This window comes from Leucoraja erinacea, chromosome 1 (assembly GCF_028641065.1).
Source record: "Leucoraja erinacea ecotype New England chromosome 1, Leri_hhj_1, whole genome shotgun sequence".
Taxonomy (NCBI): Eukaryota; Metazoa; Chordata; class Chondrichthyes; order Rajiformes; family Rajidae; genus Leucoraja; species Leucoraja erinaceus.
Genome location: NC_073377.1, coordinates 120,485,286 through 120,512,078, shown reverse-complemented (window position 1 = coordinate 120,512,078; position 26,793 = coordinate 120,485,286). Strand labels below are relative to the sequence as shown.

Below are 26,793 nucleotides of genomic sequence, written 5' to 3'. Positions count from 1 at the left end.
AGGGTGTATGTCATGTTGTTACTTGTGGGCGGAGCACCAAGGCAAATTCCTTGTATGTGAATACTTGGCCAATAAGCTTACTTACTTAAATTTAAACTTACTTAAGTTTAGATGTTGTTGAATCCCAGTATGGGATGCATTACCTGAAATCTGCGCATAAATCTGTTTTTTCACTTGTTGTTTGGGAACTCAAATATTGCATTCTTGGTGCAAATGGTTGCTTAATATCTTGGCAGTCTGATTTCAAAACCATGTGAAGATTTGGGATTGAGAGATTAAAGTTATGAGAAAGACTGAATAGATTGAGGCTTTGTTTGGAAGTAAGGATTCTAATGAACTGATCTTTTGGGGATCCTTAAGAATGTGTTCATCATGATACACAGAGACTAGTTCCATGTGAAAGATTAAAAGGCAATACATTCAAGATAATTTACTCCTAGATTTAATGGGAAGTAATTTAGAAATGTAGAACTTCTGCAATAAAGAGGATTTGACATAATTACATGGAAGTATGCTATTGAAAAAGGAATAGGAAATTCAAAGGCTGAGATGAGGCTGGTAGGATGAGAGGAGATTGTGTTGGGCATAAATGGCGGCATTGTTTAGTTGACTTCTTGGCTTGTTTTTGTGTTTTATATTCTATATATAGATTTATGTGCCATTAAGCACACACAATTATTATAATCTTGCAGTGACAATAGAACTTGCTGTCATTCATTCCATAATGGAATTTTGTTTTTGCCAGTGTACTTGTTGTATTTGTGGTCTATAAGCAATGATGCTGCAGGTCTTGTGATCGTTCACAATAGATGAGTGTGAATGAAAACTGAGTTTGACAAGTTTCATTGTTCAGCATCCTTCAATGTTTGGCAGCTAGAAAGTTGGCACGATGGATATTTTTAAGGCGGAGATTGACAGATTGTTGATTAGTAAGGGTGTCAGGGGCTATGGGAAGAAGGCCAGAGAATGGGATTGAGGGAAAGATAGATCAGCCATGATTGTATGGCAGAGTAGACGATGGACCGAGTAGCCTAATTCTAATCCTACAAAACATTAACTTATGATATACTTTATGTAATACCCTTTTTATGAATAAAACAATGTTTAACCCTGTTTCAGCCCTGATGGCTTACAACTTGCATCTACGTAAGATACAAGAAAGCATTGGGTTATTTGGGTGGGTTATTTAGTTTAGTTTATTGTCATGTGTACCGAGGTACAGTGATAAACTTTTGTTGTGTGCTATGCAGTCAGCAGAAAGACAATACAGGTGCACAACCTTTTATCCGAAAGCCTTGGGACCAGACTCTTGTCGGATTTCGGACATTTTCGGATTTCCGAATGGAAGATTTTTAGCGTAGATTAGGTAGGTAGCGCGGGCGGCTTGAAAAGTCTGGAGCGGCTGCCTCCTCCCCGGAGACCGGGGAATCATTGTAAATCATTGCATAAATGTTAGTCAGTTAGTTTGGAGGGATTTTATGTGGTGGTGGTGGGGTGGGTGGGTGAAGGGGGAAACTTTAATTCTTAGTCCCCTACCTGGTCGGCGACTCCCAACATCGCGGAGCTGGGGGCTCCGTCCGGCCGCGGGCGGCGCCGGTTGTAGCTCCGACCCCGGCAACTCGACCCCTGGCTGCGAGGCGCTCCAAATCCAGCGCCGCCCGCGGTCGGACGCCCGCAGCCCCAGCTCCGCGAATGTTGGGAGAAGGCGGCCTCAGCGCCCTGGAGCTTACCGCACAGCGACCCGGTAAGGCATTGCCCGCTTCCCGCTGGTATCCCAGCGCTGCGACGCCGCCGACTCCCAACATTTGCGGAGCTGGGGCTGGGCGGGCGTCCGGCCGTGGGCGGCGCTGGATTTGGAGCGCCTCGCAGCCAGGGGTAGAGTTGCCGGGGTCAGAGCTACAACCGGCGCCGCCCGCAGCCCCAGCTGGGAGTTGGCGGCCACAGCGCTGCGGAGCTTACTGCACGGCGACCCGGTAAGGCATTGACCGCTCCCCGCCTCTCTGACCAGGTAGGGGACTAAGAATTAAAGTTTACCCCTTCAACCCCCCCTTCACATAAAAGCCCTCCAAACTAACTGACTAACATTTAAGCAATGATTTACAGATGTTTAAGTGTCTCCCCGGTCTCCGGGGAGGAGGCAGCCGCTACAGTAGTACAGACCTGGGTTGACCGTGGGTCGTTTCGGGTCAAGTTTGGCGCCAAACGCGAGCTTTGGTGTGCAGACGACATCCTGGAAAAAATGGCCGGTTTTCGGAGTTTTCCGGTTTCCGGAACACCGGATAAAAGGTTGTGCACCTGTACATGATTACAATCGAGCCATTTGCACTATTTAGATTCATGATAAGGGAACAACGTATAGTGCAAGGTTAGAGCAAGAGATTTAATGCTGTTATGCTACAATTGAGCACTTGGTGTAGCCGGTGAAACAGACTGGCAACAGCATACCATTGACATCTGTGATGTTTTTATCCCTCAACAGATAATTATATGAATGTAGTTGCATTCCTGTGCCACTGACCCCAATAAGCTGTTATAAATAGAAATGCAGAATGATGAAAGCAGTGATTTAATACTTATAAATCGGCTAACATATTGTGTGTCTTGCTTGTTTGATCGTGTTTTTCACCTGATTCGAGGTAGGGAGGCAGCACTATTGGTAGGATTGTTGGTTAAAATGTAACCAGTTTTCTCTATGCTTTCCCAGGTTTGCTTTGGTGATCATGATCTTTGTTAACTATGGTGGTGGAAGATACTGGTTCTTCAAACATGAAAGTTGGAATGGTGGGTCAGACTTTTTTGTGTGTATGTGACTGTGATCGCTATTCTAGTGCATGTTGCCATCACTGTCTCTTTGTCCAGTTCTTCCATACAGTGAATAAATTGTTTTTGCCGATGCATGTGACGAAGGTTTATTTTGTTGTTGCTTAAAATGTTCATTGGTCATGCCAGATTGATCATTGTATTGATACACAAAGATTGGTAATCTTCTGGAAATCCCTTCTGAACCAGGTTTGCCTTTTTGCCTCTATTGTCCTTCAGAATTATCGTTTAAACCTACAACTTACCAAGATATCCAAATAACATACCTGGAAAGGGTACAGAGAAGATTTACGACGATGTTGCCAGGGCTAGAGGGTCTGAGCTATAGGGAGAGGTTGAGTAGGCTGGGACTCTATTCCTTGGAGTGCAAAAGGTGATCTTATAGAGGTGTATAAGATCATGAGAGGAATAGATCCGGTAGATACCCAGTCTCTTGCCCAGAGTAGGTGAATCGAGGACCAGCCGACATAGGTTTAAGGTGAAGGGGAAAAGATATAATAGGAATCTGAGGAGTACCTTTTTCACACAAAGGGTGATGGATTTATGGAACAAGCTGCCAGAGGAGGTAGTTAAGGCTGGAACTTTTGCAATGGGGCTAGTGTAGCTGGGACATGTTGGCCGGTGTGGGCAAGTTGGGTCGAAGGATCTGTTTTCATACGGTATCACTCTATGTCTACGTTTAGTCAGGCTTTTTGTCATCTTTATATTTCCTAGTGTCTTGGTGCCTCACACAATGTCATTAAAGATGGCACCTTGGGATGTCAAACATAGAACAACACAATACAGCGCAGGATGCCAATTTAAACTGCACATCTGCCAGCACGTACATGGACCAGACGTTATAAATACAGCTTGATGATAATGATTGCTACAGTTAGTGGTTGTACCCTTTCACTGGCTTTATGTAAACTCATCAAAATGCTGCACAGGCAAATGGCTTTCACTTGGTTTATTAATCTATAAATATTATGTGTGCAGTTTTCATCAGTTATGCTAATATATTCTGAATTTTCTTTCAGGATTAACAGTGGCAGATTTAGTTTTTCCTTGGTAAGAATTTTTTTTTGAGTTATTTTTGCTTTAGACAAGATTGTAGTTTTAGGTTAATAATTATCTCAATGATTAATATTAAACATTTGTGTTAATTCAGTTGCAAGTATGGTTTCTCTAAACGAAAGTGCAATGGTTCAAATTCCACTCTGGATGCACAGACGTAACTTTTTAATCAAGTTCTAATCCATGTCCTCATGGAGACTGGTATTAGTTGAAGATCAGGGCTGTTTTAGTGTCCTTTTTAATGGAATTCCCTTTTCTTTTTGTAAAAGTTACCAAATTAGCATTAACCTAAAAAGTAAAGTGCATATATGGGAGATTTATTTGATACTAGACCAAGTGCAGACCCGTTGGGTCTGCTCCCCCAATGGTGTGATCCCCCAACCCAATATTCCACCATGCACCCGTCTCCTCCAATGGAACTGAAGCCGTTCCCAAATGTAAGATTCCAGCACTCCCCTGCCTCCCTCAGCAGTGGATTTAAAAAAAAATCCAATTGCACCTTCCCTGCCTGCTGCAGCAGTGAAAAGTTCAGAGTGTTCCTGTCTTGCAACTTTGTTTTGAAGTGTGTTGGAAGCTGATAGGAAGGAGCAGCCGTCAACGAATCAAAAGGCAGAAAGGCAGCCGGTCGGATGGCACGAGAGTTTTATATTTTAACTAGACCAAGTGCGGACCCGTTGGGTCTGCTCCCCCAATGGTGTGATTCCCCCAACCCAATATTCCACCATGCACCCGTCTCCTCCAATGGAACTGAAGCCGTTCTGAAAAGTAAGATTCCACCACTGCCCTGCCTCTTTAAAAAAATCCCTGCCTGCTGCAGCAGTGAAAAGTTCAGTGTACCTGTCTTGCAACATTGTTTCGAAGTGTTGTAAGCTGAGGAAAGAGCAGCCGTCAACGAATCGAAAGGCAGGAAGGGATCCGTACTGCAGGCGGACTGATTTGAGTTTTATATATAGATAGATAGATAGATAGATAGATAGATAGATAGATAGATAGATAGATAGATAGATAGATAGATAGATAGATAGATAGATAGATATTTATATAGAGGTGTTTTAACAGTGAAAATAACACTCAGAGTTTATTCTCCACTGTCAACAAACTACTTAAGCCTCCTGAAACCTAGAATCACCTCGCCTCCACTGCTCAGTGTAATACGTTTTTGGACTTCAGTACCAAAATTACCAGCATTCATCACCAATTGAACTCTTTCTCACCTTCTGCTCACAACAGCCCACCCTGGACTTCCACACTGGACTCCCCACTCTCCACCCTATCTACTTTCCAGCTTCCAACAGTCGAAGAAATAACTAAACTCATCACCAAGTCCAAGAACTCCTCCTGCTTGCTTGATCCCATCCCTACTGTCCTGGTTAAATCCTGTCTGCCCTCTATCTCACCCATCATAACGTCCATAATTAACTCCTCTCTATCAACTGCTACTGTCCCTACATCTCTCAAAACAGCTTCTGTCACCCCGATTCTAAAAAAAAAAACAGGTTCTGATCCAACCTCCCATTCATCACTAAACCTCTGGAAAGGACAGTAGTGACACAACTTCAAGTCCACCTTCAAAATAATAACCTCTATGAACCATTTCAGTCCGGTTATCGCCACAATCAAAGCACTGAAACAGCCTTGGTATAAATTACAAATGATCTCCTTCTCGCAGCTGACACCGGCCACTTATCCATCCTGATCCTCCTCGACCTCACAGCAGCCTTTGACACCATCTCCCACCCAATTCTTCTGGGACGTCTGTCTGCCACCGGCATCAACAACAATGCACTACTTTGGTTCAGGTCCTATCTACATGACAGAAAACAGATCATCCAGGGAAATAAAGTCACATCCATAACTGCCACAGTCACCCATGGTGTTCCTCAGGGATCGGTGCTGGGGCCACTGCTTTTTATCATCTATATTCAACCTCTTGGCAATATTCTCCGTCATTTTGGAATCAATTTTCACTGCTACGCCGATGATACACAACTTTACCTCTCCACAAAACCAAACACCTCCCTTCCCCCAACTGACCTCACCACCTGTCTTCAAGCTATCAGCAACTGGATGTCACTCCCTTCTAAAACTCAATGGAAATAAAACAGAAATCATGCTAATTAGCACAAAGTCCACACTCTCCAAAACCCACCCGTTCACCATTTCAGTTGATGGCTCACCCATACCCACCTCCTCCCATGTCAAAAGTCTCGGCGTCATTCTGGACAGTACACTTTCCTTTGGCCCCCACATCAGCAATATCACACGCTCTGCATACTTTCATCTCCGTAACATCTCCAGACTCCGCCCCTCCCTCTCCAAAGACAATACAAAAGTCCTCATCCACGCTCTGGTCACATCCCGCATCGATTACTGCAACGCCCACCTCACTTGCACCTCCAATAAACTTCTTCATCGCCTCCAATGCATTCAGAACTCTGCAGCCCGGATCATCACCCGCACCAGGTCATCGGACCACATCACACCCATCCTCACTCAGCTCCACTGGCTCCCTGTGCACCACCGGATTAACTACAAGATTTTACTGCTGACCTTCAAAGCCCTACACCACCTTGCTCCCCAATACCTCTCTGACCTGCTGCTACCATACACTCCTTCCTGGTCACTTCGTTCCTCCTCAGCTGCAATTTTAACTGTCCCCACATTTAGACTCAGAACCACGGGTGCCAGAGCCTTCAGCTGCTCTGCCCCACGTCTCTAGAACACTCTCCCACCTCCCATCCGTCACCTGGACACTATCCATCAATTCAAATCACAACTCAAAAACACACCTGTTTAGATTAGCATACCCGACATAACTTCCACCATGTTCACCCTGATTTTAATGACTTAAAATGTTTTGTGTATTTTTTTTGTTTTGTTTTTTTTGTTTTTAATCAACTTGATTTTAATATTGATAAATGTATTGTGATTTTATGTCTTGTAAGGTGTCCTTGGGTGTCCAGAAAGGCGCCAGCAAATAAAATGCATTATTATTATTATTATTATAATTAAGCCTAACTCACTGAAACACCTGTTAAGGAAGGTGCCCATTGGATAACCCCAATGATATCCTGACATATATACGCCTATTTTTTTTTAGTTGTCCCATAGTTTAACTTTGAAAAGGGATTTTGGATTCTCATGTGGCATATGGATTGGGTTTCTTGGTTAAACGTTTAGCTTGTGTGTTTGTTACCATGTAGATAGCTTATTACTGTATATGAAGTTAATTATTGTCCTATAACTTAAATGTGTATAGGTAGTGTAGATACTACTTTGACATTGGGCTTGATGTTATAGCACAAATACTTTATGTTTAATATGAATACGTTGCATATAATTACCATGAATCCTGATAACTTTGTAGTCTTGTTGTTTTTCAAAGATAAATTAAGCAAAGTGAAAGGAAAATAGAGTAAATATTCAGTAGGCTTGACAGCATCTATGAAATGTGAAATGAGCAACCCCAAAAGGAAAGGAGTGGGAAGTGTATCTATGTGTGTGAAAAGTAATAAATTGTTGATTTTCAATATTGATGTGCCTGCTTTCTATTGTCCCAGGTTTGTGTTTATCATGGGAACTTCCATTGCACTGTCCCTGAACTCAGCATTGCAGGTTCACCGTTCCAAGTGGAAACTTTTGGTTAAAGTTGCTTGGAGAACTGCAGCCCTAATATTACTCGGCATCTTTATCATCAACCCAAATTATTGCAAGGGGCCACGTAAGTACTGATTTAGAGACATGCATGAATGTTTAACAGTGTGATTTTGTTTTTTGAATTAATGAAGGACATTGAAAGACTAATTCACTGAAGGACATTAATGAACCAGATGGGTGTTTATGACAATCTGGTCATTTCAGGATTATCATTACTCTGATTTGTATTTTTTTTAAACCTGATGTGTTTACGAGGTTGATCTTCAACTTCTAAGCTGTCATCTTGAAATTCAACCTCTAATTGGTGGTTGCCCAGAACTGTTTGTTAGTCCATTACCGTAGCAACTTGACCATAGTGCCAAGTGTGAAAATGAGCATTGATTATTCAGATTACATGTCAGCACATACGTCCGCTGTGGTGGATGTTTATGTTAACTTTTATGTAATTGTGTGTCTTGTTGGGTTTTTTTTAGTATGGCTGTATGGTAATTCAAATTTCACTGTACCATAATTGGTACATGTGACAATAAATTGACCTTGAACCTTGTGGTAGAATTTTAAATTGGCCAGCCAGTAAAGGCTAACTAGATTATTTCTAATAGAAGATACATTTTTGAAAGAACAGTGAATATTTGGACTAAGGGGCCAGGCACAGAACAGATAAGGCTAGGGTCAGATCAGCCATGATCATATTGAATGGCAGAGCAGGCTTGAGTAGTTGAATGGCCTGCTGCATCCTTGAGGTCTATGACTGCAATAGAAACCTATTTTCTTATGTTCTGTCTTTCATAGGAGCAGAGATTGGAGTAGTTGTTAAGATTCTAGTTGAATGCAAAAGATGAATTATTATTTAAAGCTGTAAATAAAGTGAAGAGACTGGTTAAAGGAGAGCCATTGGAGCACATGGCTAATTTCAATATTGCACCCATTTTAGATAAATTCTTAAAATATGTTAAGCTTGCAATATTTTTCAGGTGCAAATGTATCCTAATCAAAGGTTGAGACCATTGTAAGCCTTGGAGCTTTACTAGTAAGTTTTAGAAGGTTTGGAGGAATATCGACCAAACATTGGCAGGTGGGTCTAGTGTAGATGGGGCATCCTGGTCGACATGGATAAGTTGGGCAGAAGGGCGTGTTTTCATGCTGTATGACTCTGACTATATTTAATCAGAAACCAGAAGCAAACAAAGATTGTGTCCATTCCAGTCTGGGTTTATTCCTAAGAAAAATAAACAAATTGAATAGGAGCTTCCATAGGGCGCATAAACTGTCCAAAATATTTTCTGATGTAAGTAGAATTAAAACATATTTAAAGTCTATTGGAAACAAGATTGTTGAAAGTAAGCATGCAGGTACAGCAGGCAGTGAAGAAAGCGAATGGCATGTTGGCCTTCATAACAAGAGGAGGAGTATAGGAGCAAAGAGGTCCTTCTGCAGTTGTACAGGGCACTAGTCAGACCATATCTGGAGTATTGTGTGCAGCTTTGGTCTTGAAATTTGAGGAAGGACTTTCTTGCTATTGAGGGAGTGCAGCGTAGGTTCACGAGGTTAATTCCCGGGATGGCAGGACTGTCATATGTTGATAGAATGGAGCAGCTGGGCTTGTATACTCTGGAATTTAGGATGAGAGGGGATCTTTATTAAACATATAAGGCTATTAATGGTTTGGACACGCTGGAGGCAGGAAACATTCCTGATGTTGAGGGTGTCCAGAACCAGGGGCCACAGTTTAAGAATAAGAAGTAAGCGATTTAAAACGGAGATTAGGAAGAACGTTTTCATGCAGAGCGTTGTGAATCTGTGGAATTCTTTGCCTCGAAAGGCAGTGGAGGCCAATTTTCTGGATGCTTTCAAGAGAGAGTTAGATAGAGCTCTCAAAGATGGCAGAGTCAGGGGATATGGGGAGAAGGCAGGAAGGGGGTACTGATTGTGGATGATCAGCCATGATCACAGTGAATGGCGGTGCTGGCTCAAAGGGCCGAATGGCCTACTCCTGCAGCTATTGTCTTTAGTCTATTATCAATAATATAAATATAGTTGGATATTTATTCTCATCGTAGAAATGCCATGTTTGAAATAAATCCTCATGAAGGTGTTGTCTTTGATAGTTTATCGGATTAAGAATATATGGAACTTGTTCCAGGCCGAATTATGCCAGTGGCAAAGTTGCTGCTTAACGGGCAAACTTGATAGGCTGAAGAGCTGTTCTAATTCTGTGCTGCTTTTCCTCCTGCAGTTTCCTGGGACACTCTGCGAATCCCCGGCGTGCTTCAGAGGCTTGGTCTCACATACGGTGTGGTTGCTGTTCTGGAAGTTCTATGTGGAAAAGGCTATCCTGAAAGTCTTGGTTTGGTAAAAAAAAAAAAAAAAGCATTGCATATCTCTTTACCTTGGCTTAGTGGTTAGATGGTTTACGTTTATTAAATTGTGGATGTCAGTTCGACACCAATGTCAAATCTGTTGAAGAATTGCCAACTTACAAGATATTCCAATTGTTGCATGCATACGTTTTAAGCAATCTTGCTTCCAATAGACTAATTTACTTCAAGATATTTTGAACCATGAAATTGGCAACTGCTCCTATGTCTTTGTTGAGGGCATTAGGTGAGATTGTTGAAGGAGGGGGTTACTTTTTTTTTTTTAATGCTGCTGCACTTGTTCCTGTTCTGTTAGTTTGGTTAAGTAAACAGGTGCCTGATGAGCAGGAATTAGCCTTCAATCCCGGCATCTCCATTGCTGCCAGCCAGTTTACTGAAGTAGGTTACACAAAAAAGCTGGAGAAACTCAGCGGGTGCAGCAGCATCTATGGAGCGAAGGAAATAGGCAACGTTTCGGGCCGAAACCCTTCTTCAGACTGCTCGGCGGCGGGGGTGGGCGGGGACAAGAAAGGAAAAAGGAGGAGGAGCCCGAAGGCTGGGGGATGGGAGGAGACAGCAGGGGGACTGAGGAAGGGGAGGAGACAGCAAGGACTAACAAAATTGGGAGAATTCGATGTTCATGCCCCCCGGGATGCAGACTCCCCAAACGGAATATGAGGTGCTGTTCCTCCAATTTCCGGTGTTGCTCGCTGTGGCCATGGAGGAGACCCAGGACAGAGAGGTCGGAGTGGGAGGGGGTTTACTGAAGTATATTGTGGTGACAGAATGGATTCCAATGTGTTGGTCTGGCTCTTTAAGGCATTATGAAGTATCAATACAAATACAATGCCAGTTTTGTTTGGGTAACTGTTCTGCAGTTGCTCTGCAGTAGCAAGTGCTTAGAGACGGTCATTTAGTGAAAGGCTAGAGAACACAGCTTGAATGCGAGTTCAAGTCCTCCCATGATGATTTCAGTTTATAAAACAGTCCACAAATGGAGAGTTTGTCTCAAGCAAAAAAAGTGACCATGAAGTTTCGATATGTTTGTTTTCTTTAAAAGAACAACTGCTTCACTGCTTTTCCATAATGGTGCAGCAGCCCCTTTAGACATACATTTAGAAATGAGATGAGGAGGAATTACTTTAGTCAGGGGGTGGTGAATCTGTGAAATTCACTGCCACAGATGGCTGTAGAGGCCGTCATTGAGTATTTTTAAAGCGGAGATTGGCAGGTTTTTGATTTGTAAGGTTGTGGGGAGAAGATAGGAGAATGTAGTTGAGAGGGAAAGATGGATCAGCTATGATTGGATGGTGGAGTAAACTCAATGCAACGAATGGCCTAATTCTGCACCTATTATTAATGTACTTATGAAGCCCTGGGCTCTGCAGTGTCTTTGCGTACTCGTGTCTTGAATGTTATTTGGAACTGGAATTTTTTGTCGTGTGGGGTTGCTAATGACTGGGCCATTAAGGATTTAGCTCTTGATTCTTCGTCTTCAAAGCCACAAACCATTCTTGCAATAACCGTGCTAATTTAATGCATTTAAAAATCTTTACAGGACAACTGGTGGTCTCCAGCCAGGGACGTTTTACTATACTGGCCCCAGTGGATTGTTATCCTGCTACTGGAGTGCGTTTGGCTGTGTTTGACTTTTCTATTGCCTGTACCAGGTTGCCCACGGTACGTACTTGCTTTCTGCAATGGAATAACGGATTTCTATTTCACTGGGTGAGATTTCACCAACTAACAAGATGAAAAGCAGGATGACATTATCCATTGGCCTCTATGATGGGAGTAGGACTGTTTTCACTTTGTCTCTAAGATGGGTCTAGGATTATATTCCACTGGTCTCTAAAATGGACCTAGGACTATCAGATAGTCTATGATGGATCTAGGACTGTACTTCACTGGTCTATAAGATGGATCTAGGACTTGTATTCCACTGTCTATAAGATGCAGCTGGGACTATATTCTGCTGTTTATAAGATGGATCAAGGACTGTTCCACGGTCATTAAGATGGATCTAGGACTATATTCCACTGGTCTACAAAATGGGCCCAGAGCATGGAACCAATCGTATTGTGATATGCTACAGGGCTAATCAACCATAGGCCTGAATGTGAGTTCAAACCCACCCATGTTGATGGTGAAATCATTGTACCATCAATATTATTTCTCTGACGCACTGATAAATCTTCAGTGTTGCCATATTTGTAAGCAATTAGGGGCTTGGGTGGATGAAGAGGAGTGTGAATCATGCACACGTTGATGAATTTAGCAGAATGTTCATCACTGACTGTTTTATGCTTAAGAACAAGCTATTATTTATGAAACAATCCACTGCTATAATAAATGAATTTAACTTATTTTTCATAATTATCCTGTTACTGGACTATTTAACAGTAAGAGAGCCTGGCAACCTTGTGTTTTGTTTCTGCCCTCGTGGAACTATTTATTGTTGTATCTTTTGTTCATGTTAAAAATTGCCATTCTGGATGCCCCCAAGACTAGGCTGTGATCTTTTGGCTTCCCTTGTCCACACCGCCCCACCCCATAACTAACACCCTCCCTGTATATGTGGTGAGAGGAACTGCAGCCAAACCCAAAATGCTGTAGTAAGCAGCCCTCCCCACATATACCCTATTCTTTAGATGTAAACCATGCATGTGCAATCTGGGCATTGACCACTGCCGTGCTCTCTGGGCATAGAATGCAACCTATTCTTATATTGTTCATTAATGGGGTGTGGCTGGAATTTGTTGGCAATCTGGTTTTCTTGAGAAGGTGGTGGGAGTCCTTTCTTTTGAATTATTATGGTCCATGTGGTGAAGCTGTTCATACATCATTACATCAATATATGACCACCTTCACCACGGACCATAATAATGTGAGGAATTCACATCACATGTTGACCCTATGATTGTTCACTATTAATTTTTGAAAAGGAAATTCGTCAAAATACACTCATGATCTGCACCATACCTGCAGGCCTATTTGAATCTGTGCACAATCCTGTAAAATCTCCAATCATGTTATTTAATGTCCACCAATTGCTTTGTCTGGCACCAAGCCATTTATTATATTCAATAGTGAATTGGTTGCTGAATTCTCTCATGTTCTTCAATAGTTCGGGGACAGAGTAATCATGAATGAGATAGCCTGATGTCTTTAAAAGCTCACTGTTGGGTTCCACTATTTTATTCAGGAGTTCATTCCAATATTGATATTTATGTTTACAAAAACTAACTATGTCAGAATTAGCTAATTTTGTTATAATTCTAATGCATATGTGTGCATGGTGGCACAACAGTAAGAGTTGCTGCCTTACAGCACCATAGGCGTGGGTTTGATCCTAACTCCAGGTGCTATCTGTACGGAGTTTGTACGTTCTCCCCATGTGCCTGGGTTTTCTCTGGGTGCACTGGTTTCGTCCCACATTCGAAAGATGTACAGATTTGTAGTTAACTGTCTTCCCTAGTGTGTAGGATAGTGCTAGTGATGGGGGATTACTGGTCAGCGTGACTCGGTGGGCCGAATGGCCTGTTTCCACACTGTATCACTAAACTAATGTATCCAAGGAAATGTTGCTCAATATTTCTCACTCACTGAATTTTGTAACATTTTACTTGTCTAATCATTTCATAATTGTAAACGGTTTGTTATATCACATTGTAGTGCAATAAATAAAGACCTAGCTTGCAATAATATAAACAGAAAATGCTGGAAATGGTGTAAACTATTGCAATGAAAGATCCAGAGCACAAATTCACCTCATGGCACCCTTTGTAAGCTTTCCATCTTTTGATACTCTTCATCCAATGCAATTTTCTGCTGTGCCTTTTCTGTTAATGTCGTTAATGCATTTTGAGTTGCTGTTTGGAATTTAATTTGAAATCTCACTTATTTTCACTATTTAGGAACATAAGGGAATTCCATCTCTACCCCGATTTTAATATTTTCATGATTACATGTGTGGCCCGCAATATCTGAATTAAATCTCAAACCCATTTCTCCCCCCCCCCCCCGCCCAAAATGTATTCTGCTTTGGCTAATTCCTATCTTTCCTGATCATAGCCACACTTGCCTCAAATAAAGGAGCCATTGAGGACCTATGATGATTTTCTTGTGATCCCATACGCATCTCATCTTGCTTTAGGCTGAATAAAATTTTTCAAATTCTTTTTGTTATAATATTCTTCTTGTTGCACAGTGACTTTGTTTAACCTCCTCCTTAGTAAGGAAACAATGTAAATACTTGCTTCCTATTTTGGATCAATGATTCAAAATTAACGCTCCAGTGTCCCGAGCTGTCACCTGGCATTTTCTCTCTTTTTACTATCCAATATACCTGACAAATGTGAGTAAATATAATTTCTCACATTTTCCCAAAATTGGCCACATTTTCTCATTGCCATTTTTTGCATGTTTTTAATATTGTAGCACAAATTAAAGTTGTTTCATTTTAATGTTGCTGTAATTATTTATTAACAGTAACTTAGACGTACCACTTAATCTGTACCTTTTCCAACCACTAACAGTAAAGCATTCTTGTTTCCAATGCCCTTGGTAATATTTTTCCACAACTTGCATGCTTCTTGGTATTTCCAACATATATTTTATTGAATCTGGTGTTGAGGATTTTCGCAGATACAATCTTAAACTTGATTCTGGTCTTGTTCATCCCAAGATGCCCACCCACATTTAGCTCAATTCGCTTTTTCTCAAACGGAGCCTGGAGATGATTTGTCCCTTGTAATGATTGTGTTGCTTCCCATAGCCAGTATTATGCTACGGACCATTGTGGACCATTAACATGTATAGTCTACCTCATTTTCTTCTTCAATATAAATCGCAACAAAAAAGTTAATGTATAGGAAGGAACTGCAGATGCTGGCTTTCACTGTGATCATGGCTGATCATCCACAATCAGTACCCTGTTCCTGCCTTCTCCCCATATCCCTTGACTCCGCTATCTTTAAGAGCTCTATCCAACTCTCTTGAAAGCATCCAGAGAAATGGCATCCACTGCCTTCTGAGGCAGAGAATTCCACTGATTCACAACTCTTTGGGTGAAAAAGTTTTTTCCTCATCGTTCTAGATATCCTACCCCTTATTCTTAAACTGTGGTCCCTGGTTCTGGACTCCCCCAACATCGGGATCATGTTTCCTGCCTCTAGTATGTCCAATCCCTTAATAATATGTTTCAATAAGATATCCTCTCATCCTTCTAAATCCCAGTGTATACAAGCCCAGTCGCTCCATTCTTTCAATATATGACAGTCCCGCCATCCCGGGAATTAACCTCGTGAACCTATGCTGCACTCCCTTAATAACAAGAATGTCCTTCCACAAATTTGGAGATCAAAACTGCACACAATACTGCAGATGTGATCTCTGTACAACTGCAGAAGTACCTGTTTGCTCCTATACTCAACTCCTCTTGCCATGAAGGCCAACATGCCATTCGCGTTTGTCACTGCCTGCTGTACCTGCATGCTTACTTTCAGTGACTGATGAACAAGGACATCCAGATCTCGTTGTACTTCCCCTTTTCCCAACTTGACACCATTCGGATAATAATCTGCCTTCCTGTTCGTGCCACCAAAGTGGATGACTTCACATTTATCCACATTAAACTGCATCTGCCATGCATCTGCCCATTCACCCAACCTGTCCAAGTGACCCTGCATCCTCATAGCATCCTCCTCACAGTTCACACTGCCACCCATCTTTGTGTCATCTGCAAATTTGATAACGTTACTTTTAATCCCTTCATCTAAATCGTTAATGTATATTGTAAATAGTTGTGATCCCAACACCGAGCCTTGCGTTACTCCACTAGTCACTGCAGTATTGTGGTACCCCACTAGTCACTGCTACTCGAGTCTGAAGAAGGGTCTTGACCTGAAACATCACCCATTCCTTCTCTTTCCAGAGATGCTGCCTGTTCTGAGTAACTCCAGCTTTTTCTGTCTACAACAAAAATGTAGGCAGTTACCAACAAGCTTCTGTTTTCCTGTTGTGTATATACATCAAACAGCTGATTACAATGTTTGTGCTCTGGAGCATGACACCCAATACTTTCTCTACAGTGCTGTGGTGCCGATCCTCTAAGTCGAATACTTTTTTTGTTTTATGCTCTTATTTTTCGTCACTGCCAAATATTGCATTCACATATTACCTTAACTCATAGGGTTTGTTTGGATATTTTATTCCAAGCTTAATGCTTTTTAATTTTCTGAGCTGAATCAACAAGTCCTCATCCTTGTATATTGTCTTGCAACCTTGGTGGCCATTCTGCCCATTAAGACTATGCTGGCTCTTGGCATTCAAAACAGTCCCATTCACCCACTTCCTTTTTCTGTCACCTATTCTAATTGCATACCCTTCAACTCCTATGAGTCTCCTGCCACCCATGTGCATTAGATTAGATTAGATTCAATTTATTGTCATTGCACAAATACGAGTACAGGTACAACAAAATGCAGTTTAGTATCTAATCAGAGTGCAAAGTATTAAAAATACTGGTTAAAACAATATGTACGATGTGATGAATTGAACTAGTACATGGGCAAATAAATATATACAGATAAAAGGGTATAAAAATAGCTAGCATCGGGCCTGTGAGTTCAGCAGGGTAATGGTATTTAGGAAGAAGCTGTTCCTCAGCCTGCTGGTGCGAGAGCTGAGGTGTAATTTACAGCACACAAGCGCCCAGCAAGCGCATCTTTGGAATGGGGCAGAAGCCAGAGCACACAGTCATGACCTTGTGGTCATGAGGTGAAAATGCAGGAGGTCAGGATCAAGCTCGGGTAATTGGAGCTGTGCAGCAGCACTTCTCCCCCTGTTAAATCTATATCTAAACAAGGGAATTTGTTGCTTGTCAGAGGTTACCTCGGTCCTGGAGGGATTGGAGACTTTGGACAATTTGCAAGCTGCACTGGAGGAGCAGCAGGTTACATTGATCGTATGGTCTTTGGAGAGAAGCATATTTATCAACATCCTTCCTGCACAGTAAGAACCTGCTGAATTTTACATTTCTTTTGTATCTTAAGAAACCTAAAAGCATTGTTTTGCTTTTGGGAATAATCAGAAAGCTGTCTTTGCCTTCCGTAATGGCACAGTATAAACTCTCATATTTGGTTCTAAAAGGCAAGGTTAATTAATGTGTTCAGAATGGTATGTGAGAGGGTGCTGATGTCTCCAAATCTCACAAAAATGATACTGTTCCATCCAAAACAAGGTGCTAAGTCAAGTAAATAATCCATACACATCTTGATACACACTCGCAGTGTGTGGAGTTTGCATCAATGCATCGATGTCATCATGGGTGGTTTAATTGACCTTGATCTTTGAGGCATGCAAAATCTTAGCAACATTTGCAGAAAATAATTGTCCTCATGATGTCTGTTTGGGTAGGATGCATGATAGAAAGGGATAGAAAGGGACTACATTATTTGAGACGGGTACAAAACTCTTGCGGTTAAGATGCCTGTTATTGGACATGATCAGTGTGGGACTTTATGTGACTATAAATGGGTATTCCTTCTTGACTACAAATACTGGGTGAAACAAGGTTTGGAGGAATTTATGCTTGCTTCTGAGGATAAAGTAACCTTTTAAATTAAATGGAAGCCCAGTTTAATAGTTCCAAATATAGCAGGGAATTGGACCAAATAACATTTTGTGAATGCCAATGGTTTGGAAGGATCTTCCAAGTAAATTGATAACAGCAAAAAAATAAATAAATATCCATGTCGAAGGGGCAAAATCTCTCTCACTTTGCTGTTTTCTCTCTTCTCCCCACCCATACCTCTCTCCTGTTTTGTTGTAACTGAAACATATGGGGAAGTATCAGTCCCTTGATAAAAGGTTCTTTAAAAAAAATTCTTTATTAATCTCAAGTGTATAAAGAGGCATCCCGTAAATCACTCTGAGAATGGTTGTGGAGGGAATGGTTTTGTCCGAAGCATCAGAATGCAGTAAACAAACCATTTGAACGTGACCCAACCTTTGAGAAATGTTTGCCAGCCTGGTCTTTTCATGTTAGGACTATGGATTCTGTTCTGTGGATGATGCCACTTCTGCTTTAAAAATATTGTAAGTATTTTTGTTAGAGGTTGTAATTACCATCCAAATATTTTTTTTTTTGCAGATGCTTTATAAGACAACTGTGCCTTTTGATCCAGAGAACCTGCTGGGTCTGATCAATTCAATTGTGATGGCATTTCTGGGTCTGCAGGTAATGCACAATCTCTAAGTTACAGCGGCTACTGAGGTTGTTTGAACAGGAATTCAGGAGCAGTTAATTGTCTCGAGATGTGAGATATACCCACTTGGTTCTGAACCATCTTTTGTATTGTGGAAGTCTGAAGAAGATGGACTAGAAGTCACTTTATTCATCACAATTTAAGGGCTTCTTCATGGCTGCTAGTCAATGATGAAGTTAGTGGGTAGCTACTGCTGTTGTCTCTTCCTGGTTGTGCACTTCCTAGACAATTAATTCAGAACCATGAAAGTTTGTTTTTTGATAGCCTGGCATAATTTTAGATACCTGGGCTTAATATGTTTATGGAAGAAATAAAGATTTGCATTAAAACATTTCGAAGTGTGTTTCAGCCAGAATTTCCTTTCAACTAGGGTGGCACTGTGGCGCAGCAGTAGAGTTGCTGCCTTACAGTGCCAGAGACCTGGGTACGCTCCTGGCCACGGGTGCTGCCTGTACAGAGTTTGTATGTTCTCCCAGTCACTGCGTGGGTTTACTCCGGTTGTTCCGGTTTCCTTCCACACTCCAAAGTCGTGCAGGTTTGTAGGTGAATTGAATTCGTTAAATTGCCCCTTGTATGTAGGATAGAATTATTGTACGGGTGATCGGTGTTCAGCGTGAACTCTGGCCGAAGGGGCTGTTTCCATGCTGTATCTCTAAACTAAACTGTGGTCATTTTGTAACATAAGGATGATGCATGGAAGAAGGTTACCTACCATTCACCCAATTGTTTGAGTACAAAGATGTGTGTGCAGTCTACACCATCCCTTGTTACAGTATGTACAGCCTAATAAAAACATCGAAAGATATAGCTCATCGTGATTTTTTCTTTGCAGGCTGGAAAGATTTTTCTTATTTACAAAGGTCAAAACAAGCAGATTCTGCTTAGATTCTTATTTTGGAGCATCCTGCTGGTATGTAAATTTATAATATAAAAAGCCTTTCGCCAGATCAAGTAGGACATTTGATTAATGAAATGTTCCTTGTTTATCTAACACTGATCTGCTTTGATGCCTGCAGGGTGTTATTTCAGCTTTCCTTACAAAATGCTCTAAAGACCATGGATTCATTCCAGTCAACAAGAACCTCTGGTATGTATGTTGTTGCATTAAACATGGGGGGGGGCATTAAACTCCTGTAAGAATTGGCACTGGCCGCAAACGTAACCTGGTTTATGGATGATGAACAACTTACTTGTATCAACTGTAACGGGCGGTTTAATGTTGCAATCTGTGAAGGCCGAATAATGAAAGGCCTGGATAAAGTGGATGTTTCCACTAGTGGGAGAGTCTAGGACCAGAGGGCATAGCTTCAGAACTAAAGGGCGTATCTTTAGAAAGGAAATGAGCATGAAATTCTTTAGTCGGATGGTGGTGAATCTGTGGAATTCATTGGCACAGACGGCTGCGGAGTGCTGAAATTGAAGAGGGACCAAGACTAATGAGTACTTTGTATAACTTTGTAAGAGCCAGAAGTTACTCTTGCGTGACTCTTGGTGACTCTTTTGTGTACTTTGTCTATTGTGTGCAGTACTAAAGAATTTTACTATATCTAGGCACATGTGATAATGAAGTATCATCATCATCATCATCATAAGTGATCATAGGGAAGCTGCACATTATTCTGTAATTGTATTTGCCACTGATAAAGTATTTACTCGTGGTAAATAAATATTGCTTTTCTCCTCCCCATACAGGTCCTTCTCTTATGTTACAACACTAAGTTCTTTTGCCTACATGCTTCTCTTGCTGATTTATTCTGTGGTGGATATAAAGAAATACTGGACTGGAACTCCCTTTTACTATCCAGGTATGGAAGATCTCACCGTGGCACGATTCAAGATTTTTTTTTTTGACTTTTTACATTTCTGGTTGCTTGACTCCCACCTGATTTCACCCTGCTCACAACCTCCGGCCCCCTCAGATGGTCCCCAGAATTTAGTTTAGTTTAGAGATACAGCATTGAAACAGGTCCATCAGCCTACTGAGTCCACCCCGACCATCGATCACCCATTCACACTAGTTCAATGGTATCCCAATTTATTTTCCATTCCCTATGCACTAGGGGCAATTTAGAGGTCAATTAACCAACAAACCTGCACGTCTTCAGGATGTAGGAGGAAACTGGAGCACCTAGAGGAAACCCATGCAAAACCCAGGAAGACCATGCAGTACTCCACCCAGATGGTGCCCAAGATCAGGATGGAACCCAGGTCTCTGTCTCTGTGAGGCATCAATTCTACCATCTGCACAACCTTGTCGCCCTTTGTGCTGCTGTGCCGCCCAGATCCTTTAACTAGGTTGGTACAAAGAGCCAGTGATGAGCTGAAGTTGCTGCCACTTGCTGTGCAGTAGCAGACAGCAGTCCAACGCCTCTAGCCAATTTCTACAGATGCACCATGGAATGCGTCATATTGGGATGCATCACAGCTTGTTTTGGCAACTGGTCTGCCAAAGTCTGCAAGAACCTGCAGGGTTGTGGAGGCAGCACCATCCATCGCACAAACCAGTCTCCCCAACCCTCCCACCATCGATTCTTACCTACACTGTGAACTTACCTGAAGAAAGCAGCCTAAACATAATCAAGGAGCTCTCACTCACATCCTGGTCATTTTCCCCCTTCTATATCCCAGACGGTTCAAAGGCTTGTAATCACATACCACCAGATTCAGGCACAGCTCCTTCCCTGCTGACGATTCAGATGACTGAACAAACCTCATAAGCTAAGGGTGCAGTCATGATCTCCTAGCACACCTCATTGTATCCCCTGCACTATTTTAAATCTGCATTTTCTCCGTGGCTGTAACATTATAAATATCGTAATGCTGTAACACTATACCATGCATTATGATTTTTTTTGCTACCCTTTGCTCTTTGATTGTAATCATTTATGGTATGATTTGACTGGATAAAAACCAACAAAACATATCACTATCTCCATACACTTGGCAATAATAAACCAATCCATTACGAATAGGAGAGAGCGCCCCCACATATCTGCAGGATTATTTTTTAAGAAGAATGTGTTGGCAGTAAAGGATAAACAGCAGATTACTTTGATGTTTTTAAACAGAAGAATATCTTTAATAAAAACACAAAATGTTGGAAACACTTCACAACTGATAGTAGCAGAATTTCACAACTGATAATAGTTTTGAGCCGGAAACATTTCTCGTACCACAGCTGCTGCTGATCTGCGACGTCATTTTCAGTATTTTCTGTTTTTATGTCAAATATCGTGCATCTGCAGTTTAATTTTCATTTTCATTAGAAATTTATTTCTACTGGCTGGGTATTTGTAACCACCAGAGATGATACTTGTGGTGGGGATAATGAGAATATTCTCTCTCGGATGCCCACTAAATCATCTCCTTCTCAAACCTATGCTCTCTTGCTAATTGGGCACCCCCTATAGAAGGAAGCCAAAGGAGAACTTTTCTGGATTAATGGGGCATAGCACAGATTGGTGTAGGATAGTGCTAGTGCACGGGGTGATCGCTGGTCGGTGGGCTGAAGGGCCCGTTTCCATGCTGTATTTCTACAGCATAGAGAAACGTGCAAATATTCAGACTTATCAACATGAGCGCTTGTTTTCACAGACTCCTAAGTAATTGGGAAACATATCACTTAGATTTGCAATTGCTCTTTTGATTAATGCCAACCCCCTGATTGCTGTAATGCTATATTGTGTACTCTGGTTATTTTTCTCTCTGCACTACCAGTTGCTCTTTGATTCCATCTTATTAGTTACTGTGATAAGTGTGTCAGATGCAGCTTCGAAGTGACAGAGATGATCACATTTCCTTTTTCCAATCTCTGCAGGGATGAACTCAATTCTGGTGTATGTTGGACACGAAGTGTTTGAGCACTATTTTCCTTTCCGATGGAAAATGCTTAATGACCGTTCACATGGGGAACACTTGGCCCAGAATCTTCTTGCTACCACCATCTGGATTTTTATTTCTTACGTTCTTTACAAGAAGAAAATATTTTGGAAAATCTAATTGGAATCAATTTTTTTTTGGCAAATAAATAAAATGAAGGTATATTTTTCTAGAAACGCAAATAAATGAGATGTGCATTTTGTGTTAACACGGGAATGCTAATTTTGTCGACAATTTCACACATGGCCAGTACAGCAATGTTGTCCTGTTTCCTGTGATCATCAGTTTTGTGTTGATCATCTGTTCTACTTATATTAGAAAAAAGTCTCAATTTTGTAGAGAGCTACAACAAGATGGATGTATATACTTTTTTTTTTAATCAATTGGTGATATTTAAAACTGTACTAAAATGCTGACTTATCAAAGGGCTATGTGCTAACGATATCGCATTATCACCGTTCTAGCCTCCAACACTTTGTGCAACCTCTAGCTTCCTGTCCCACAATTTATCACTGACATCCTATTCCTGTTTACTTGTCAACATTATTTTTGCATTCGTATAAAAAGCATTTATCTAGAACCGAACTAGCTGTTGGTTCTTCTTGATGAGTGTGAAGAAAGGGACTTGTTTTGTCTTAGTAGTTTACAAGCTTTAGGAGCAGAATTAGGCCATTCAGCCCATCAAGTCTACACCGCCATTTAATCTGGGCTGATCTATCTTTCCATCTCAACCCCATTCTCTTGCCTTCGCCCCATAACCCCTGATACCGTTAATAATCACAAATCTGTCAATCACTGCCTCAAAAGTATCCATTGACTTGGCCTCCATGGCCATCTGTGTCACATTCTTCCACGGCATCCTTTCTGAAATCAGCCTGTAGGTGAACATTGCACCTGGGTTTAAATCTGTACACTTATCCATAAATTGGTGGAGCTGAGAGGATTGAATGAAAGGTTCAGAGACCTGAAGATAAAATGCTTTTCACCGTAGTAATGATTGTGCTTATCTGGGAAGATTGTTGTCATCTTTAGGAGATGGTGTAAATGCTCCTGACCAGAATAATGATGGCCTGTTGAAGGTATTTATTTTCCGTGTGCAAGAAAGCATTGTCATTGAAGACTTTGTCCCTAATGCATTAGTTTGTGCCTGTTTGATCTATCACTGCTGCCTCCCAAAAGCTATTTATATTGTTACACTGAAACCAGATCAAGAAATGTACAGATATCTTTGGTGATGTTTCTTTGACAATTCCATCAGATGATGTAGAAACTGCTTGGATAATATTGAGTGAACTGTTGACAAATCTCCCTTCTCTGCGAGATCTATATTTGTCAGAGGTGGCGCACACATTCTAGTTAATCTAAACCCAAAATCTGATTGAAGCTAGATGAAATCAAGGTTTGAAAGCAGGAATACATCCACAGTTTGATCTGTTAAGTGTTTAACAGAGCACATTTCTAATGAGTTTCCACAGAATCATCTTGTCCATTCAGACTTTGATTTTCTGTTTGGGAGAATTCCAAGCCCTGGTATCCAATCCGTCTCTGAATGTTAGTGTTCAGATTATTTAGCTGGTATATCATCAACTGGACATACTGCAACGTTGGCCACTTCAAATATCCCATCATCACTTTTTAACCATGTGAGGTTAGCTTGGTCCTGAATTTCAGTTGTCAGTTTACCATGGAGGATCGTGAACCAAACCACAGCAGGTTGAGCACAGACAAAAAACACACCAAAACTAAATGGTGTTGCACTAGGATGCAGGTACCCGCTTCTGCAGCATTCGCTTAACCATCGAACCATAGTCTGAGCCGTGCCTGCAGTCATTCCATTCAGCCAATTCTATATTTCCTTACTGCAAAGGCTTGATGGGGCAAAATGTCTCCCAAAGCAATCCTATTCCCTCACTATTTTCCACTTGACTATTCTCTCATTCCCATCAGCTCCGCTGTGATTCCACCATTCACCTACACACCCGGGGACATTTTCAGTTGTCAATTAACCAAAGGACCCTGGAAGGAAACTGGAGATCTGGGGGTTGGGGGTAAGACTCATGTTGTCACAGGGAAACATGCAAACTCCACACATAGACAGCAGTTGTCAGCATTAAACCATGGTTGCAGGAGCTGAGGCAGAAGCTGTACTTGCTGTGCCAGTGTTTTGTTCCTCATGTAATTCACTTCACCTGGACAGGACCACAGTCTGGTTATTTATGCATTGTGACCAATAGCATGTTAGATCTTTTGAGTTGCATAAGTACCTTCAGTGGGTTTTTGTGGTCTGCTGTACTGTCGGATCGTATTTAAACATTCTGAAAACAATGTAGTTTGTGGACTTTGATCCATTGTTTAAATCGGTGATGATTGCAATGTGATACAAAGCCTATATAGTTCACCCATTTGGATAGGCAGTCCTGAGATTATAAAAAAGCACAATAATGCATTTCTTGCCAGTTACATGTTAGGAGCAATCACTGTTTCAATCCTTTACAATGAAATAATGCCAGTATCAGTATTTTGTGTGTATGTTCTATAAATGTTTCTGATTTCAAAAGTTGTGCCGTTATAAACCATGTCGTTCATTTATGCTTAACTTCTAGTTTGAACATGCAGGAAAATGGGATGATGTGTTCAGATGTATCATTATGCCTGTATAATTATTCTTTATTCCCCTGTAAGAGAAACCTGCAGCATTGCCCCAGCACTTTGATCAATAATCTGGCTTTCACTCAGTGCAACAGGTTCTCCTAATGCAATGCTTTATACCGATTATCTCCCTCTATTGTAGAAACAAAGAACTGCAGATGATGGTTTACACCAAAGATAGACACAAAAGTGTAACTCAACGGGTCAGGCAACGGCTCTGGAGAAAAAGGATAGGTGACCTTTCAGTTCAGCTCGCCTATACTTTTTCTCAAAAGATGCTGCCACTGTTAACCAGCACTTTGTGTATATCTTCCTCTATTGTCTTAGTTGTGATTCAATTACTAATTTCTTATGAGAAATTAAGTTGCATTATCCATACAATATCTTTGTACTTCTGAGCCATAGATTTTGATCTTTGCTGAGACTAAAGGAGTTAATCTTTCACGTTTAGATTTCAGAAGGAGAATTATTTTTTTCCTTTCCTACCTGCAAATGATAAGTTTGGTGTAAGAAATGCAAATACCATTTGAATGGATGGCAGTCAGAATACTTTAGGATAGATGATAAAGGGATTTATTTTTCCTAATGCCGGGTGGGATGCAGACACATAAAGTGTCCTATTCCACAACTTCATTTTACCAATAAATGGCCCTCATACAATTGTACAAGAGCTTTTGAAACACCTTAACTGTAAGCACTGGTGTTAGTGCATGAGTAGTGTAAGAGTGATTCTAGTGGGAATATTAAATTTGTAATTGCATTAAAAATGAAATTCCACAATGTTACAAGATCTACTTAATATAATACATGGAAAGTTTATCTGTACTTGAAATGCTTTTAACGGTTGTGTCTTAATTTGGGGATTGTTTAAAGCACAAGTCACTTTTGGGAGCGGTCATTAGTTTTTCATCACACGCTCACTGCTGTGTTGTGCCTGGCTTTTACAGGACTGAAGAAAATTTTGTTAATGGTGTCACCATTCTTAAAGCTAGAGAAATATCTACAACGCCAGACTATTGTCCTCCAGGTTACATTTACCTTGTGCATGCACAGTACTAAAGGTCCTTCAAGCTTGATTATCCATGATTTAAATGGAAACTTTTTGCTTCCAAAAAAGGGAAATGTAACATTTGCTTTTAAAATGCTAAATTGGTAAAGTACAGTTTGTATTTAAATTCAATGATCTTATGTAACCTGTAATTGGAATATTACTTTAAGCTGAATAAAGGGATTTCTGTTTTAACTGAAAGCGTTGTGCAAGTGTTTTCCATATGTGGATCTGTCCTATTTATGGAACATCTTTACTACTAAGAATAACTATTAGCCCACTTGCCTTATCCTTTACTGATTTAGCTGCCTTTAAAAGTGGAAAAAGTTGCTTTGTCTACTTCATCTTTAAAATTAATTTAAAGATTAATTTTCATTCTTCAACCTCTTGTGGGATTGAGTGATTGCTATTGGTTTTGGGGCATTTTGAAGCATTTAAGGGACTTTGTGCACTAAAACGTTTGCTAAGCAAGTGCAATACATAACGTATAGTTTCGGCCCACATTGTTTGTGCTGAACATAATGCCTAACGTAACGGATCTCACCTGCCTGCTAGTGATCCATATCCCTATCTAAAAGCTTATTAAATGCCACTATCTTATCTGACTCCACCACCAGCAATGAGTTCAGGCCCCCACACTAAACAAAAACTTACCTCTCACATTTCTATTTATATTTTCCCCTCTCGCCTTATAACTATGCCCTCTAGTGTTGGACATTTCCACCCTGGGGAACAAGGTTCTGACTGTCCTATCTATTCCTCTTGTTTTAGACACTTCTATCTAGTCTCCCCTCAACGTCCGACGTTCTGGAGAAAACAATCCCAGTTTATCCAGCCTCTCGCTGTAGCTGAAACCCTTTAATCCATGCAGCATTCTGGTAAACCTTGCACCCTCTCCAAAGCTTCTACATCATTCCTGTAATGGGGCAACCAGAACTGCATGTAGTATTGCAAATGTGGCCTAACCAAAGAGCTATACAGCTACAGACTTCCTGACCCTAGCAATGAAGGCAAGCGTACCATATGCCACTTTTACCATCTTGGCAACTTGTGCTTT

At 41.1% G+C, this 26,793-nt stretch overlaps 1 protein-coding gene across 1 annotated transcript in view; it reads left to right on the top strand.

Annotated features, from left to right (window-relative positions):
* LOC129701218 (heparan-alpha-glucosaminide N-acetyltransferase-like) overlaps window positions 1–25,937 on the top strand; it is a 44,104-nt gene extending 18,167 nt beyond the window's left edge. The window contains 11 exon segments of the mRNA XM_055642327.1: window positions 2,705–2,781; window positions 3,840–3,870; window positions 7,437–7,597; window positions 9,770–9,885; window positions 11,449–11,570; window positions 16,778–16,904; window positions 18,046–18,132; window positions 18,993–19,070; window positions 19,177–19,247; window positions 19,853–19,965; window positions 21,978–25,937. Of these exon segments, the coding sequence (XP_055498302.1) occupies window positions 2,705–2,781; window positions 3,840–3,870; window positions 7,437–7,597; window positions 9,770–9,885; window positions 11,449–11,570; window positions 16,778–16,904; window positions 18,046–18,132; window positions 18,993–19,070; window positions 19,177–19,247; window positions 19,853–19,965; window positions 21,978–22,159 (1,165 nt within the window). The 3' untranslated portion in view covers window positions 22,160–25,937.
* The last annotated feature ends 856 nt before the right edge of the window (window positions 25,938–26,793 follow it).